The 18,703-nt window shown below is 42.5% G+C and overlaps 1 protein-coding gene across 1 annotated transcript; it reads left to right on the top strand.

Moving 5' to 3' along the window:
* Positions 1-16,149: 16,149 nt before the first annotated feature.
* LOC310858581 (claudin-6-like) lies at positions 16,150-17,691 on the top strand. Its single transcript, XM_083764755.1, has 2 exons — positions 16,150-16,251; positions 16,460-17,691. Exon 2 carries the CDS (start codon positions 16,650-16,652, stop codon positions 17,319-17,321), a length of 672 nt encoding a protein of 223 aa, XP_083620881.1. The 5' UTR covers positions 16,150-16,251; positions 16,460-16,649; the 3' UTR covers positions 17,322-17,691.
* Positions 17,692-18,703: the final 1,012 nt, after the last annotated feature.

The following is an 18,703-nucleotide window of genomic DNA, read 5'->3' as shown; positions in this document are numbered from 1 at the left end:
GAAGAATGGATGGTGAAGGATCAACATATGGAATGTCAGAACAGGTTCTGACATATATGACATCAGGGATCTCCATATATGGGCTTAATTGTGACAGCAGGTCGCATTTACTATCATCCCTGATGATGTGTCATAGTGATGGGCACAATATATGGGGGATTTTGAGTGACAAAAATGTATGAGCATTTTGAGTGACAAAAAACGTTAACAGTTAACGTTAACGTTAACGTTAATAGTTAACAGTTTGACTGTTTTACACGCGTAACCCGCATTTTAATCAACCCCCCTTCACTGCCGAGATTGTTGTATTACCTTTAGAGCATACGCTGAATTATTTGTTTAAATTATATTTAATCCGTGAAAATCAAGCGAAAAAAGCTTCCTCTGTTTGTTATGAACGACCGCACCACCCGCCATCTTGGTACACCCGGAAGACGCAGCACAGGAGCCTCCTCCATGAGGCGTTGAACCCCATTCGTTTGCATTGGCCTCAATTTCCCAGAAGCCCTAGCAGCCCACAGCATGTGACGATTTCCGGTTTCGTCATCAAAACGAATGCATCTAGTCTCTATCTCTGCGACGAAGACGGAGTTTCTTTTTATTTATTACATTATGGCGGATTAAACACATAAAACAAAAGGCGGGTCTGTCGTGTATGGCAGCGACAATAACCTGGAGTAATCCATTCCCGGCACGGAAACTGTTTAATTCACAATTATCTTTCTTATTGTTATTATTATTATTATTAGTATTATTATTATTATTACCCTTATTATTATTATTATTATTATTAGATTGAGATCATTGATTAAATCAGCTACCATTTGCAATATTAATATTTATTAACACAATTTACAATTTAGGCATTTAGCAGACGCTCCTAATCCAGAGCGATTTACATTTACAAAAAACATGACAATACATCATATACATAAAAAGGTAGTTATCGTGAATCATACGTAAGCTGAGAACATACAGTAGGCCTGATATGATTTTTGTTCTAAGTACTCGGACCCTCGTCTGGTTCTGGTGTGTGACGACCCTTGACATTTCCATGGCTCCGGGAGAACGAGATTAACATGACACGGAGACTTGGTCACATCAATTCATTCACAAGGTTTATTACACTTACAGGATCATATATAGCTTGGATACTTCATGTCCTACTGACGTCACTGACTAGACATCACAATCACTGCCTGCCAGCACGCGGCCTTCAGCGTGCCCTAACGCAGCTCTTAAAGTATGTTACAGTTCAGTGCACCATACATATATATAAGTACATTGCATATTCACGTACAAGTACCTGTTATCAGTACACAGCATACTGTATATCATAACAGGCCTACCTACCTACTTTATGCATGTAAAAACCTAGTATTATTAAGTATGGTTCAAGTTTCTATCTATAGCCAACCCGCCACTTTTGATGCGTATGCACTGTCCCAGCAAACTGTGCCTGATACGGCAGTGGTGCCAGATTTAGAGTTTTATTAGAGTTTTTAGAGTTTTATTTGTTTTGGTCATTATAACAAATCAATCAAACAAATCAATACATTTTTTTTGCAAAAGAAACAGACCAAAAAGGTGTAGGCTGAAGCCAAAGCTTATAGTGCCTACCCTTCTAAAAAATAAATGGCTTTCATAAGTAGAATAGTACAACAAGGCAAACGGAAGGGAGAAAAAAAAACAACAAAACAAACAAACATAACATAAAACAAAAACAAAGACAGACAGGACAATACAGTTAACAGGAACAAGACAAAAAAAGAAAAGAACAAAACAACAACAAAAAAAACACAAAACGAGAAAACAAAACATCATATCAATGTTCTATATGTTTCTACTATTACATACATTACATACATACATGTATACACAGGAGCATTACCTTTAATCCTCCCAACACTAAAACATATCGTCATTACGTCACCATCGAAAACCAATTACACTCTGGCATTGGGTCCTTTAATCCACATATTTCTTACGTCATCATTGAGAGCTATACATATAGCCTACTATGTATATGTAATTTGTAAGTTGATTAGCGGTATATTCAAGTTTAAGCTAATATGATGAATTCCTGTTCTGTACTTTAGCTACATAGAAATGTCTATTTGTATGTCTCTAAATGTTTGTATGTCTTTAAATGTTTTGATGAATTGAACAATGTGGACCCTGTTGTAAACAAGTGTAATGCTTAATTGGGTCGTCCACTCACAGTTGACAGTCTTTGTATTGAGTTTGTGCTTAAAATGTACTGTAAATTCTACAAACTGTTAATAAATATTTCAATCAATCAATCATACTGTGGTTACTTTGCGCCGTACGCAGTCCCAGGCAACCCGCCACTTTTGATGCGTATGCACCGTCCCAGCAAACTGTGCCTGATACGGCAGTGGTGCCATACATGTATACACAGGAGCATTACCTTTAATCCTCCCAACACTAAAACATATCGTCATTACGTCACCATCGAAAACCAATTACACTCTGGCATTGGGTCCTTTAATCCACATATTTCTTACGTCATCATTGAGAGCTAGTTATACACACCATGTAATCTGGTCCCAGCAAATCAGGCTCAATTTGCTGGGACGGTGCATACGCATCAAAAGTGGCGGGTTGGCTGGGACGGTGCATACGAGCTGGGCGAAACTATTACTTGCGCGCTCTGCTTGCGCAAGTAATAATAATAATAATAATAATAATAATTGCACCACAGATCCTTCCTAATTTCAGGCGTACCGATCATAGCAAGTGTAATGCTTTATTGGGTCGTCCACTCACAGTTAACAGTCTTTGTATTGAGTTTGCTTGAAATGTATACTGTAATTCTGCAAACTGTTAATAAATATTTCAATCAATCAATCAAAAAGCGATGCACGCAATTTGCCTGGCCCAGTGCATGACGGGAAATTTAGATTAAAAAAACTCACTCATTGATTCACTCGTAGTCTCGTATACCATAATCTGTTTTAATTGACCAAAAACTGCTTCTCAGGTCAAAAATGCAAAAATGCGATTATTTGTTATTAGTTAATTACAATGCTTCAAATTAATTATTTATTTAATCGAGTCCCAGCCCTAAAATAAATACATTCAATTTAAAAAACGTTTTACTATAGATAGACTATAATAACATTTAAAAATATATATATATATATAAACGTTAAAAGTTGAATCATATACAGTGCTTGTGTCATAACTGTCATTTACGTCGTCTCTGTATTAAAATCTCCGCAGCGCTGCTCAGCTCCGCAGGGAGCCAGCCACACTCCTAAAAAGAGAGAGGAGACGTTCGGAGTGTTGTCATGTCCGCTTAATTATAAGTGACTTTGGCCTTGTTTTATAAAATAGCCTACTATTCTACTAGCCTAGTCAGGCTTCTTTTGGGCTTGTTTTCATAGACATGGTTGCTTGTTTCTCTTCCAAAACCTGTCAACACTGCCAGTGGGATGGTCTGTTTGTTTTTTGTGGAATGTGTGTTCTCACAATCACTCTAGTATAGTTAATGCAGAGATAAATAAACCAAATATGCCGAAATGAAAAACTACATTTAATGAGCAATATGGAGCTCGACATCATAAAGAAAGGGAGGCTAAAGCACTGTGAACATATATAGGCTACTGGCTTCATTCTATGTCCCACACCGATGACCATAAGACTGTATAAAAAACCCCACAAGAAAGACATTCAACATAAAACATATCTAAACATGAAATAAAATAAATTGATTATAAAATGAATGACCTTTGTGGTACCCTATAATTTAAAAAGGTTAATTGAATTAGCAAATATATGTTCTCTGTGGACATACTGCTGGAGATGATGGTGGTGAAAATCAGGTGCGTGCAATAGTAGTAGTAGTAGTAGTAGTAATAATAATAATAATAATATCTGGGATTTGTGGCCACCCTAGCTTTAGCTTAGCTCAGTGCTTTTAAACCTTTTCACATCAGGGGCCATTATTTAAATGTTGTCGTTGGATATAAGAGTTTGTTTGTCCACACTTACTTCCATGCTGTATTGATTTAGTTTTGGTACCATTAGGAGAGAACAGGCAAACGTTGATCAACATGACAATTATTTTACATCTAATTGTACAATACTTATCAAACGCAGCACGCGGAGCAGCGGAGTCAGTTCAGTCAGTCAACCTCAAGGGAGGTTCTTGCTTGCTCAAAGGCCCATACTATGCTCAAGGGGTTAACATGCTGCATTACTATGTGGGAGTATACGTGTGTGCAAGTCTCTCACGTCATTCGCTGATGCGGCAGTCAGCTGACTAAGTGGGCAGGCTACTTAAGCTCACTAGACTCCATGCTCTTCCTGCCTTCCTCTGCTCATGGTTCCCGGTTGTATGTGATGTTTTCTGTTCCTCGTGGTTATTGCTGCTGCCTTTGCTGTCCGCGTGTGCAGCTACTGCTGCTTAAATTATGCTTCTCAGCTTCTGTCCATGCTGTGATAAGGGCCTGCAGGTTGTATGCAAAATATTAAGTTTGATATGATTCTGCTAATGCTGCTGAGCTCGATTATGTGGCTTCATCAAGCTTCATAATAGCCTGTTCTGGTAATTAAGCCGGATGCACAGACAGTGCTGCAGCTTCTATTGTAATGTGGTACGTGTCTAGTGTCTACAGTCAAAGCCACGCTTTCATTTTGCTGATGTTTTGCCAAGTCAGCTCAGGTGCAGTGTTTGTCCCCTCCAGCTATGGGTCCTCAACTCATGTGCAGTGGTTGCCACATGCACTTTTATAAGCAACTTTGGGCTTGTTTTCTGTAGTTAATCGTTGTTCTGGGGTTCTGTCATAGATCCAAATGACCTTGTCCATGAAATGTATTGTTTCAAGTCATTGTAGTCATTAGGGTATATATATTGTAAACTAAGTTCTCACGTGGTGAGTCCTAGGTATGGGAAGGTTCTACACCTAGTTGCTTTCTTTCTCAAGATCTGGCAACTCTGCTGCCTGTTTGTCTCCAGTTCATTAATTTTGAAGCAAGACTTCAGTCACACTCTGCTACTCTAGTATTACTTAACACTTTTTATATGTGCTTTGAAAGTATTGCCGTGAGTTAACTACCTTAATGGCAATCTCTATAGATTTGGTGCTTTACTGCTTTGTAGCCATGTGGTTGTTGAGGTTTCCTCATTGCCATGAGGGTTTGTTCATGCTAAACTAATGCTAAAGCTAGCACCCTTTCTCCATGTGATTTATTATGTTTCAGTTTTGAATTTATATGTGGCATAGTTATTATTCTTAAAGTTTTCCATGTTTCCATTCAGGACAGTATCATAACATAAGTTATTGTTAATTCATCTCAATCGATTCAGTTATGTGCAGTGTCATATTAAAGTAGGTTAAGATTGCAAATTGCATTTGCAGTAATCTCATGTCAAGTGTCATAGCCTTCTGTCTAGTTTATTTACTTCTGTAAGATTTGTTTCTAGCTGTTTATTTTGGATGTATTTCTTAATGGGCATCTAATTAGTGCTTCCTCTGTCGTGGTATCATGTCTCAGCTTCTCTATACGGGTTGAGCTGTCTTGGAGAAGAGCTGAAAGCCTTAACAAACTGCTGCCTCCGTCCGCCCCTCAAGCCTATCTAGCTGTCGGTCTAGTCTCTCTAGTGTATACCCTCCTCACTTTCTTTGAGGTCAGAAGTTCAGATCAATATATACGTATACGTATATAGCGTCTTGTCACCGTGCGTCCCATTGCCCATTTGTCACTTTTAATGTCTCAGATTCATATTGTATGTTCTGTTGATCAGTCCTTGAGTGGGATTAGGTAATGGCAGTTGCTTCGTGGGACTGAAGATGTTTCAGAAGGTGGTAGGTTAGCAGCTCGCTGCGTTGCTTCATTTCTGCACAGCTAACATCCACTGCCAGGAGCTCTAAATTGAACTCGTAAGCAATAATTCATCACTTATCCGTGAGAGGATCTGGGTTGAAGGAAGGCAGCCATAGACTATGTCTATGTTCGCAGCAAGCTTGGCTTCCGCGTCGCAGTGCTTGTGCGACCTATCGGTTGTGGTTTCCCCGGCGCAGTCTCGGGATTGTACTCTGCCAGTTGTATTCAGATCAGTAATTGATTTGATGTCGCTCAGTGCCACTATAGTATTGAGTAACAGCATTAGGAAAATGTAACCAAAATGTATCCAAGTGTAACCCTAACCCTAACCTTAACCCAACAGGATAATTATGTCATAGGTATCCTCACTCGGCACCAATGGTCGGAATGGAGTAAGTCCCTGCGTCATACTAGCGTCACGTCCAGGGGCTGTACGTGTACATCAATCTGCTCACTCTACTGAAACTAGAGTTAGGCTCCTGCCCTCGGGCCTCATGACTCGGCAAGGCTGTTTTCTGCCCATCTTAGTTATTGCAACTAATGGCATTGGATGACAGTAATCAATTCATAGTTAATTGCATATATGTTGTCAATCAACCGTAGCCTTTGTCATTGCTTCTTCATAGAAGCTGTTTAGCGTCGTGTTAAATTAATTAATAATATTAATTAATTATTAATAATATTTAATACAAAAAAGTGGCTATTCAGGACAGGCACATATATAGGCATGCTTTCTCTCAAAGCATATCATGTTTTATCTGTTATCTGTGGCTCATTCGTTCATCAGGTCATGAACCCCAGATGATCTTTTGGTCCTAAGCTTTCTTTCAGCTCAATCACAGATGTCCCGGGTCGCTCAGTCAGGAGATTCACCAATGCTTCTTCAGCCGGTGTGGGCCGGTTGGGTTTCTTCGAAAGTGATGGTTCTAGTATCTAGCGAAGAAGTAAGTCCATCACCATCACCCATGTGCAGGCTGCAGCGCTGTCGATCCTGCACCATTATAGATTGCTTGCATGGGTCATCTCATCTTAGTTCTGGACGAGAGTGGTATCGAACAGTTCTCGGGTCTGCATGACATGAAGCTTAACTTCTTTAAAGCTCAGAATCAATTGCTCAAAGGCTGCTTGAGAGCATATGCCGCTCATGTAAGTTAATTCATAAAGGGTCTCTATCAGGTCCTCCAATGCTGGCCTACTTGAAGTGCCTAAAAGAATGTGCACAAAAAGAGGCAGCTTTTGCTTTTACGGCCCAACAGCCTGGAATAAACTTCCATTCGAGCTCAGACACGCACCCTCTGTAGACATTTTTAAATCTCAACTCAAGTCTCACCTCTTCACTCTTGCTTTTACTTGAGTTTTACTATGCACGTTCCTACCCTGCCCTGACTGATTTGCTGCATGTGGTGTTTTTATTTGTTTTTATTTATTTTATGTTCTTATATTCAATTTTGTTCTTTGCCATTGTTCTATCATTTTAACTACTTGTGTTTTATTGTATTTTATTTTTTTGTGTCCTGCCCTGTGAAGCACTTTGAGCTGCATTTATGTATGAAAGGTGCTATACAAATAAAGTTATTATTATTATCACTTGGGTGTTTAAATAGTTTAGGATTAAGATCTAAGGCTTCTCTTTAAGTATTGGTATCTCGGCTCGTGGGTGTGGGAAGTCTCTCCGTGCTTAGAATCCCCTATTCACTCTTTAATTCATTCAGTCAGGATGAAGTATAAGTAACTCTGTCTCTGCTCGTGTCTTTTAGTTCTACATTGGGCAACCTGCTCCGGCTGCGTTCCGGATTCCGTAAGGTGGCGTAAGCCCTGCTTAATCGGCTATCGGTCTCCTCAGCACATTCCCTGGCTACTCCCGATTCTACTGCCACGCTGATGCACCAGTCGCCACCTGAAACTCAGGCCATGGTCCTCATCTGCCCATGAATCATCATGTGCATCTAATCGGAAGAGCTTTCAGTTGTTTATTCAGGATGTAATGAGTGCAAGTGCTGTATTCGATCAGGAATGGTAATCTTATTACCTTCATATACGGTGGTCGCTGGGGGTAGTTCAATTGGTGGCATGTCACAAGCTAATGTTAATAATGGTTCGTTGATGTTCCTCTACAGTGGCATTAAAGGAACATCGGGGTAATTGTGGTTTCCTCACTCTGGCGTTAGAGGAACGTTGGGGTAACATAAATGGTTGCACTACATGTAGATCTGTGAAATAGTTCAGGTAAGCCTCACGGCTATGGCATGCGCCATAGCTACACGTAGCTCACGTGTATCCGTGCAGGATCCAGAAATACATAGCTTGCATTTCGTCACTATCGAGTGGGACATCTGCCCGGATGTGTATCGGTTGAGAATTCCCGTGGGCTGATGGCGTTTCCTCATAAGGAACGTCGGCGTAATTGGGCCAATGGTGTGTCCTCATACTGGCAGTAGAGGAACATTGGCGTTGCACTACACGTAAGCCCTGCGAAAGCAGCGTAGAATATTCCTCTATAGTGGCATAGAGTAATGGCCTATCGGCGAGCGCAGCCATGCAGGCCTTTTGCAGCTTAAGCTTAAGGTTAGTATATGCTTGTACTCCAAACCAAATGGGTTTTGAGTCCGGCTTTCACCCCACACATTACTTTCTCACAGATAAGCCTCACGGCTTGCAGTCATGGCTACACATAGCTCACGTAAAGTTAAAATATCCGCGCAAGATCCAGAAATGCATAGCCGTTGCATTTCGTCACTATCGAGTGGGATATCTGCCCGGATGCGTGGGACATCTGCCCGGATGTGCCCGTAGGGCGTTCTCGGTTCTGCTTTGTTGGGGGGGGTTAGCAATCCGTGCAGGCTCCAGAAATGCATATTTGCATTTCGTCACTGTGCATTCATAGTGGGTCACCTGCCCGGATCGACGGTGAGAGTTCACCGAAGGTACGTGTGTTGGGGGGTTATTGTATATCTATCTCCCTGCTCTTATGTTTTATGATGTTGCTTAATCATGCCGAGCAGGGAGAAATCCAGCAGAGCCGAACGCCAAGTCAAATATCATATGCACACTCATTACTCATTCTTCAATAAATATTGTTTAATCTATTCGTGAGTTGTCTGACTGAAATCAAACGCAGCACGCGGAGCGGCGGAGTCAGTTCAGTCAGTCAACCTCAAGGGAGGTTCTTGCTTGCTCAAAGGCCCATACTATGCTCAAGGGGTTAACATGCTGCATTACTATGTGGGAGTATACGTGTGTGCAAGTCTCTCACGTCATTCGCTGATGCGGCAGTCAGCTGACTAAGTGGGCAGGCTACTTAAGCTCACTAGACTCCATGCTCTTCCTGCCTTCCTCTGCTCATGGTTCCCGGTTGTATGTGATGTTTTCTCCCACCACCACCCCAGCACCACCGGTGGGCTCTGCTATCTATGCTCCCCATGGGGGGGTTATTGTATATCTATCTCCCTGCTCTTATGTTTTATGATGTTGCTTAATCATGCCGAGCAGGGAGAAATCCAGCAGAGCCGAACGCCAAGTCAAATATCATATGCACACTCATTACTCATTCTTCAATAAATATTGTTTAATCTATTCGTGAGTTGTCTGACTGAACTGGTAAATTAGCCTAATGCAGGTATTTAACAATATTTTTTACTCTTGACGGGTCCATTTGGTTTCATTCTATCTCGAGTTAAATCTAATAAGGGTCTATTTGGTTAAAAGCCATAGCTGCATGGGGACCACCTGGAACCAGTCAAGGACCACTGGTGGACTGGCTTAGCTAATTAGCTAGGCCTATACCCTTAAAGGAGTTGATGGAATTGTGTGTAATTTCACTTTGATGTAGCAGCAAATTGTTAATTAGATCAGTGGTTCCCAAACTTTTTCATACCAAGGACACCCAAATTGACATTAATTAGCCAGTGGACCCCCCAATTGAAAAGATATGCAAGGGACCCCCATAAGAATATTTTGATGGCTCTCTAGCAGTGATTCTCAAAATTTTAATTTCAAGGACCCCCCAGTTTGACATGCATTAGTATACGGAACCCCATTTAATGGCATTTCTATCTCTGAGACCCCCAATTTATATTGTAAAATAAATGTTTATTTATAGGGTCCATTTGGTTCCAATTGTACACACTCAGAGTTACAGACCCATTAGGGTCCATTTGGTTCCAAACTATCATTTAGCTGGGGACCCCCTGGAACTCCCTCAAGGACCCCTGGGGGTCCCCGGACCCCACTGAGTTATAGAAGCATTGTTGTTTTGTGTGATGTGATATGAAGCTTTTATTTAGCCTATTACTGGAGTATTTCCGATTTTTAATACATTTTACTTTTCTACTCTATCTCAGAGGCTATTTTTTGGTTACTTTAGTGTGTGTGTGTGTGTGTGTGAGTGTGTGTGGCGCTGTTTAGACATGTTGTGAGCTTGTAGATCTGCTATTTGTATACATTTCATACAAATCGTCCCCCTGGGTCCAAAGTTGATATAGCTTAATGTGCAACATTTGGATTGGAGACACACACAGACACACACACGCGTGCGCAGTGCGTGTGCGTGTCTGTGAATTGAGAGTTGCAATAACCTGCTTGTATTAAACAACGTTAAACTCACCAACATTGCAGCTCTAGGCCAAGCTTGAATTATCCTCTTTCAATCTGCCGAGCGTTTGTTTCATAAAAATCCACCAACATGTTATGAGCTACTTTCTGTCAAGACATTCTCTGCAGGTGATTATTTTTCTAAGTGTTGGAGTTTGGAAGCACTCATTGAAGTCACTGAACGGCCCTGTGTACCAGCTGTTTAGCATTTGTACATAATACAGGAGGCAGCAGCATGACCTGTTAATAAAAACGAGTGAGAGTTTTAGAGTTCTAGTTCTAAACTAGAGTTCTCAACAGGCCCTACCAGGGCCCTCATCAAACTCTGTACACTCAAGACACTGCCCCCCCGCTTCCACCCTTAGATCTCCATATGGAACCGACCTGTCCTGACATTCCATATGTTGATCTGACCTCATCAAACCCTGTACACTCAAGACACGCTCCATATATGACCAGACCTCATCAAACCCTGTACACTCAAGACACGCTCCATATATGACCAGACCTTATCAAACCCTGTACACTCAAGACACGCTCCATATATGACCAGACCTTATCAAACCCTGTACACTCAAGACATGCTCCATATATGGTCAGTACAGAATTCATTCCATGTTGATCTGACCCACCCATGCCAAAGCGCCAGTGCTCGCCCAGCAGTCTGCCGGGGCCAGGTCGCTTCTAGCTTTTAGGTCGCTTCTAGTTTTGCACAAAAAACACTCCTTGGGAGGAAAACGGCCATAGCCGTCATCACAAACGTGATGAGGTCAGCACATTTGGTCAAGTGGATATGGCCTAATTTAGCCCAAGGCAAAACTAATGCTTGGAATGGATTCAGAATCATGAAAAAACCCTAGTTTCATATGTCACATGCTACTTAAAGAATGATGAAATTTGGACTTTTTGGCCTTATATAGGATGTTATGGGTATGGTCACATATTATGCTAATAACTCAATTTCCCACAGGAGTTGAATTTCAAACTTTTAGTACATGTTATTAGACACATTTAGAAACACATTGGTGAAGAAATTTCTTGGTAACGATTTAGTTCCCAGATTTTCATAGATTTCTCTTACTACTGCTCAATTTGTTGTTACATGGTTAATTTTCGGCTCATTGTGTTGCCTTTTCATAGATGATAACCCCCAGGTTCTTTACTGTGTTTGTACTCCCTACAGTTGGGTAACAAACCAAGCCCGAAGGGACTCTTGGTCGCTTTTTCGCTTCTCCTTCCACTAAAAATGGCAGTTGGCAGTATCTGTGTGACTCGGTCACACAGATACATTTTGTAAATAGCCCTTAAGGCGTTCTTGTGTGGTCTTGTAGATTTTCACACTTTTTGCATAATTTCTTTGGTAATATTTTACAATTTGACCAATGTTTGATTTTTGTTATACAGGTATTGTTGATTACTTTAGATGCAGTAATTGTTTTATAAGTCCTTACATTGTAACTTTAGTGTCTTCTGTGATGACCCATCCTGTTTGTGTCTGGTGTTAATGCTGTTCTCTGTTCATGTGCAGGAGGAGGGGACCAGCCTGCAGGGGTGTGCCTAGATGAGGAGGCACACCTGAGACCTGACTCCAATTGGGCTCAGCCTATTTAAGCAGGCTGGTCAAGGCCATTTTCCCTCTCTCTCCTGCCTAGGGAACAATGTCTGTTCTTTGCTCCTTTAAGTTCGTTATGATCTAAGTTGCTGCACTTGCACATACACTACACTTTCAGACATCCACACATGCAATACACTACTGATCCAACTGATGACTCACACCCCACTTCAACTGTTAAGTATGCTTTATTTGACTAGTTTAAAATAAATACTTGTTTTTTTGGCATTTACTCCTGTGTGTCGTCTCCCATATTTGTCATGGTTAAGTCCGTTCATGACACTTCCAATGTAAAACGTGACTGATTCCCTTAAAGGTATATTCAGTAATTTCACTTAATTCAAATATCACTTATTTTCGTCGCCATCTTTCTAGGTCCGTTTGGGCCCAGCTGGCCCATTGGCTGGCCCAGACAACGAGGCGGGACTTCCCCCCTTCTTCTTAGTTGGTTTTTATTTTGACTCGAGTGGGTGGGGAATCCCGATAGACTGTAACGGTAGCCACGCCCCTCAGAACATGCGCGACTTTATGGTCATTTTTTTATAAATGGGACCATCATTTTCCAAAAAGAATATTAGAAATTAGACTTTAAACTAGTGACTGGAAGCAAAAAGTATTCATGACCATGTTTATACAGGTAATACAGTCTAGGTGAAGTTGGGCCCAAATACATGGACTTCTATGGGGCTATGGGTTTTTTTGGGCCCAATGACAGCGCCACAACAGGCCATTATATGAACTTTCAGGAAATCCCGATTTCCTTGTGGCTTCACAAAATATCTGTCTGACTGCCCCCCTGGTCCAAGCACGGAAATAGCGTTATAGCGTCTGTTCACCACCAAGTGTCACTGCTGCACAGCCTAATGCACAGAAACAGACAGACACAGGCCAGGGAGGAGGGCTAGTACAGTACAGTACAGTACAGTACAGTACAGTACAGTACAGTGCACTTCAGATGGGTCTAATTTATTATTTTGTTTCGCTGTGATAATCCTCCCTACTATATTCACTGTGCTATATAAGGAGTATACGGAGTTCTTCCCTGTCCCCAGTTGACCCCTGGGTAAAAACAACCTTGGGTTTTGTTTTTTGCTAGGTGGCCCAGCCTTCATCCAGGCCTTGTAGTTGAGTCACAGACTGAGGTTCTGTGACCATCCTCTGGCAAGGATGTTTTGATGATTGATTTGACCTCTATGGACCCTTTATAAAAGATTTAGCCCCCAGGTCCCTCGCAAAAATCCCGGCATTTTTTGCTAGAGGGCCAAATTCAAAATGGCTTCCGGCGCCATAGCCCAAAATTAACTTTTGATCTAGATGACCTAGAATCATGTATGAAGACACTTTCCCATAAAAGTCGAGCATGAGGGATTCCAAATCTGACACAATTTTGCCCCGGAATTCAAGATGGCCGCCATCCAGTACAGTGAAAACAAGCGAGCGGCAGTTGAGTGTCATAATCCCGCCCCGCAAATGCTGCCCCTCCCCCCGGCAGCGCTGCGGCGTTACCAGCAGTTTACCGGCAGTAGCGGCGTCTGGAGCACGGCTGCCGAATGTACCGACAGTGCAGCGCCGCGTCTCATTGCCGTAGAATGCACTCACTGCTTCTGACAAGGGGAGTGAGCTAGGAGATATACTTGTCGCGGGAGGAGTCATTGCTGAGAGATATGTTGATTGTGCGCTGAAAGGCAAGCATTATAAGAGGGGCTGCGTTGCTTGAGGCTGAACTATGAGGCACTTATGAGTCAGCTGGCCAAGGAGAGGCTGATATCCAACCTAACAGGAGATGAGAGAATCTTGATATTCTGAGGAATACAAGTCTCTCCCAGGAAACCCTTGCTGCTGCTCATGCAGCACTGGAGGATGATGCAGATCTCAAGAATCTCATCAGCAACCTTTTCTCACAATTAGAGGTCAGTGAGATGGCAGACTACTGGAGGGACTTACTGTTCATGACAGCTAATGCAGAATGTGCATGCAGTCCATATCTGCAACTGGGAAGAGTATGTCAGCTCTCGGCGTGCTATGCAGCCGTGGATGGTAGCATACAACAACAATACGTATTGGAGGTGGCTGCCTGACTTCTGGCAAATATCATCTGTGTAAATGACCCATACGATGCAGCATACTCAAATAAAGATGATGAGCGAGACCTGCGTGTAAGTGTAAAGCACATGTTACCAACACGTACATGAAATGGAATGACACCTTCCCCTCTGCCAAGGCATTGAAAACACTACTGTGTATTGTTAGTAACAATGAGTGGTTGCAAAAATGAATGTGAATGAATGTGAATGCAGCGATTGTCAACTCTATGCTGTTGGCCCACATTGCATCAACTTGTCAACACAACAACCGATGGAAGACTACAGCATTGAGCAGTCTGACGCTGACACCATCCTCTTCACTGTTTATGCAGGCTGTGATGCCAACTCAGGCTTCTATGGCAAAGGAACATCATCAGTGTATGACAAGGTGGTAAAGAGCTTTATGGCCCAGTAGCAGCTCTCACGGTGTGGAGATAGCCTTGACCTTGAGAAGGAGGTAGAACACTAGTTATTTGCATATACGGGACAGGTAATCTACGTATGGAGACAAGAAGCCTGTGCTGCCAAGTAGAAGAGAATGAAGATAAAATAATGAATCTGTCTCCCTCCAGATGGAGATAGCCTACGCCAACACTGCCTCCACACCAACTACTTGGCGTATCTAGTGCTCCACCCCACACTGAAGCACCACCCCTCACCACTCGGACAGATTAAGAGTTGGTGGGTGGTCGCTGTCGTCCTGTCTGCCACCTGCGGCCTGCTCTCCCAACACACCTACCTGCACCAGTTGAAGAGGACGAGGAAGTTGAGAGTGAGGAGGTGGAGGATAAGGAGGAGGAGGAGGATGATGCACAGAGGAGGAGGGTGGAGTCATCTGAATCTGATGATTCAGAAACCAGTGACAGAAGGCTCTGACACATTTGTTTTGTGTCTGTAAAAATTACAACCCCCAAATAGATTGCTTTCCTATTCAAAAGTAAGATCATGCTCTTGTCCACCGATGGCCTTCCTGAGCACATAGTCCAGAACTAGGTAGGAAGGAAGAAAGGTTGTTGAAATCGATAAAGCACAGTACAGCAGTCAGGTTGTTCTTTCTCACATCCTCTTATTCACCTTAGGGCTATAGGATCTGGGCCACGGTATAGTTCTTCACTCTCAATTTGTTTTTGTTCTTCCTCAGTGTGAGCGTTGATGGCGTGATGTCTTCAGTATAATTTGTTGTAAACCTTTGCGGTGATACATGTCAAGCTGATGCCTCGGAATTGTTGTCTGGTTTAAAGAGCTCTCCAGCTTTATTCAGCGTGATGATGTTAGAGAGACCACATTTCTTCAGGCTGCTTGTTGCTTAGAATAGAGCAGATCCTTAAGACCTCTGGGGGTATCCCGTTGGGCCGTTATGTTTTCCACAGCTCCATCTGTTGTCTCTCAACCTGTCCCTCCTTGGTCCTGTTCCATCCAGTCTCGTTGATAACCCTCCAGACCTCCCCATACTACTCTTTGTGTAGTGATATGTTTGTTATTTATTCAAGTGAATGTATCCTATATTACAATTGGCAAATGGAAGAGGACAGAGGACAAAGTGGAGATGGAAGAGGACTATAACTGCCTAGTTTGCCTTGTTCCCCGGAGGATGAACCCTACGTATTTTGGTGTCCCTGTGTTCAGTCTCACGCACGCACGCACGCACACGCACAAACGCACACTCACAAACGCACACACATGCACGAATATGCACATTTCTGTTTCTCTGAATTCAGGATTTTTGTATTGTAACTATAATTTTAGCATTCAACCAAAAAGACAAACAGAGAATTAGAAAAAGATAAACAGAGGGAGAAAAACTTTCCTCATTCCGAGTCCATGAGCTCGCTGCAATATCTTGTAACAAAGTGTCCTTGTGCACTTCCATCCTTTTTTGCATAACTGTGTGTGCATGCATGCCTGTGCGAGTGTGCGTATGCACATGTGTGTATGGGCGCCGGCGCGCGCATGTGTGTGTGATGCATGCAGTATTACACATTTCTGCCCTCCTACACCCTATGTGTATGAGCTACAGAGAGACAGAGTGGCCAGTCACATTGCTTTACCACAGAGAAACATAGAGGAGCACCAAAACACAGTTGTTGGACCTATAATCATATGGCTACTGAAGTAAGTTTCACAGACTTTTATTTATTTTTACTGGACCCATGAGGGACAAGCCTTATTACAGTAAATCTGCAACATCTACAACATCTACAATTTTATGTATTGCATTATTTATGTACAGTATACTGTACTATATTTAAGTAACAACCGTATAGTATGCTTGTTCCACACTTTACTGAGTGAATAAACAATGTTGATTCACTTTCCACAGTGTTAACCAAGAGAGGCTGCTCGGAGGAGGAAGGATGACCATCTAAGACGCACACTGTGATAACACTATCACAATCTACAACAGAATCACAGAACTGCGAGTTTCCCTTCAAAAAAAAAGAATAGAATCGAAATTTCAACTACAACAACTTTCAACAACAAGATCCAAGACTATACTTGTGTGTGTGACCATGGCATCTACGGGTCTTCAGGTGCTGGGTATGCTATTGGCTGTGCTGGGCTGGGTCGGTGGAGCGCTGGTGTGTGCTGCACCACTGTGGCGCATTTCTGCCTTTGTAGGGGGAGAGCTGGTGATCGCCCAGGTGCTGTGGGAAGGACTGTGGATGAACTGTCTTTCCCAGACAACGGGTCAGATCCAGTGCAAGACCTATGACTCCACCTTGGCTCTGCCGGTCTCTCTTCAGGCTGCCCGTGGCCTCACTGTACTGGCCTTGCTCCTGTGCCTGCTGGCCCTAACACTCGGGGTGGCCGGGGCCAAAGGTACTCACTGCATGGGAGACAGTAACCAGGTGCCCAAGGCTCGCCTGTCGAGGATCGCCGGGCTCCTCTTCCTCTTGGCTGGCCTGGTCTACCTGGTGCCCATCTGTTGGACTGCCCACTCAATAATCCGGGATTTCTATGACCCACATGTTGCAGCGCCACTGAAACGAGAGCTAGGGCAAGCATTGTACCTCGGCTGGGTGGCAAGTGTGCTGCTGATGGTTGGTGGGGCTCTGTTGAATGCAGGCTCTGCCCCACCAGGTGGGACGGCTCTCCCTACTTTTGGTGTTCCTGTGAAAAACAACCCGTCACCACCAGTGGCATCAGGAGAGGCTAAACAGCAGGAGAAGTCTTTTGTATAAGATGTTTTCTTATGATGTATTGGACATGTACAAAGAAACAAGCCCACACATACAGTCATATAAACACATACATATACGTTCATATATACATGTACTTAACAGGATATGTAAGTTACCCAAAAAGATAGGGACCAAAAACTAGTCGGAGCAACTTTCTTACATAATGAGATCAAATCACATTTTTATCATATTGTTTCTCTTATGAAACGCTTTGTGCTTCTTAAATGTTAGATGTGAATTTCCTTTTACTTTTTTTTTTATACATTTTGTGTTCAATAACAGAAATGATCATGATTCCCATGCTCTGTTCATTAATTTAAAGTGTGTGATGTCTGTTATTTCTAGTTATAATAAAGATCTGTTCAAATTACGTGTTTTCTAATAGTCATGCTATGTATGGCATATTTGGGTGGGTGTTAAAATGAACTGTGGGGTGTTCTAAATAGCCAGATGTTTAATAATGTGTGTATCTGTCATTTCTAAAATGCCACTCTGCCTCCTCAGTGCGCAGTGTGTGTGTGCGTGTGTGTGTGTGACTGTGTGTGTGTGTGTGTGTGCGTGTGTGCGTGCGTGCGTGCATGCGTGTGCATGCCCATTTGTTTGTGCTTTGTGTGGGCAGTTTGTGTACAGAGGGCCAATGTGCGTATGTATATCTGTGTATGCCAGTGCATGTGTGTGGGCGATGTGTGGAATGTTTTGTTAACTGTTTGCCTCGTGTACTGTACACGCACTCCCATGCATGGGAGAGATTGTATAGGTAGCGGTACTATTATGTACTGTAGACTGTACAATTAGACACAGTATGTGTGATATACTGTACCTCCCATGTTCCGCAGTCATCGTATGTCCAAATAGAAAATTGGAGTCCATCCACGCCGCTGGAGACCTCATCAGAGGAAGACCTGTAGTGTAGAGATGCATTATTAGTTGTTACCACTACTACTACTGCTACTACTACTTTTTACATCACATTTTTTATTATTTATCTTAGTCCTAAGTCAGGTACAGGAAAACTACTGTATCTACTGTACATTATGCTGACGTCAATCATAGTTTCCTCAGTACACAGAACAATATCAACACAGAAAAAAAACATAATGAACAAAGAAGATCTTCATAGCACGTGCCAGTGTGAGTCATGACTATCCCACTGACCCACTCACAAGAAAACATTATTTACTATGACGGTTCTTTGAAAACAATAGCCAGCATTTATGCAGCCATCTGCTTCCTGGTTTGGGAGTGCATAATCACTTTACAGAGGAAAATGTCTTCTAAAGGACCAATGATTCGCCATGAAACTTCTTGCAACCAAACAGTTGTGAGTACAGTAGTTGCATGTATTGCATGAAACCATTATCCCCATGGCAGTTGCAAGGAGC

Source organism: Protomyctophum parallelum (genome assembly GCF_964188405.1).
Source record: "Protomyctophum parallelum genome assembly, chromosome: 5".
Taxonomy (NCBI): domain Eukaryota; kingdom Metazoa; phylum Chordata; class Actinopteri; order Myctophiformes; family Myctophidae; genus Protomyctophum; species Protomyctophum parallelum.
Note: the sequence above shows the minus strand (reverse complement) of the source record. Positions and strands in the feature narration are given on the sequence as shown.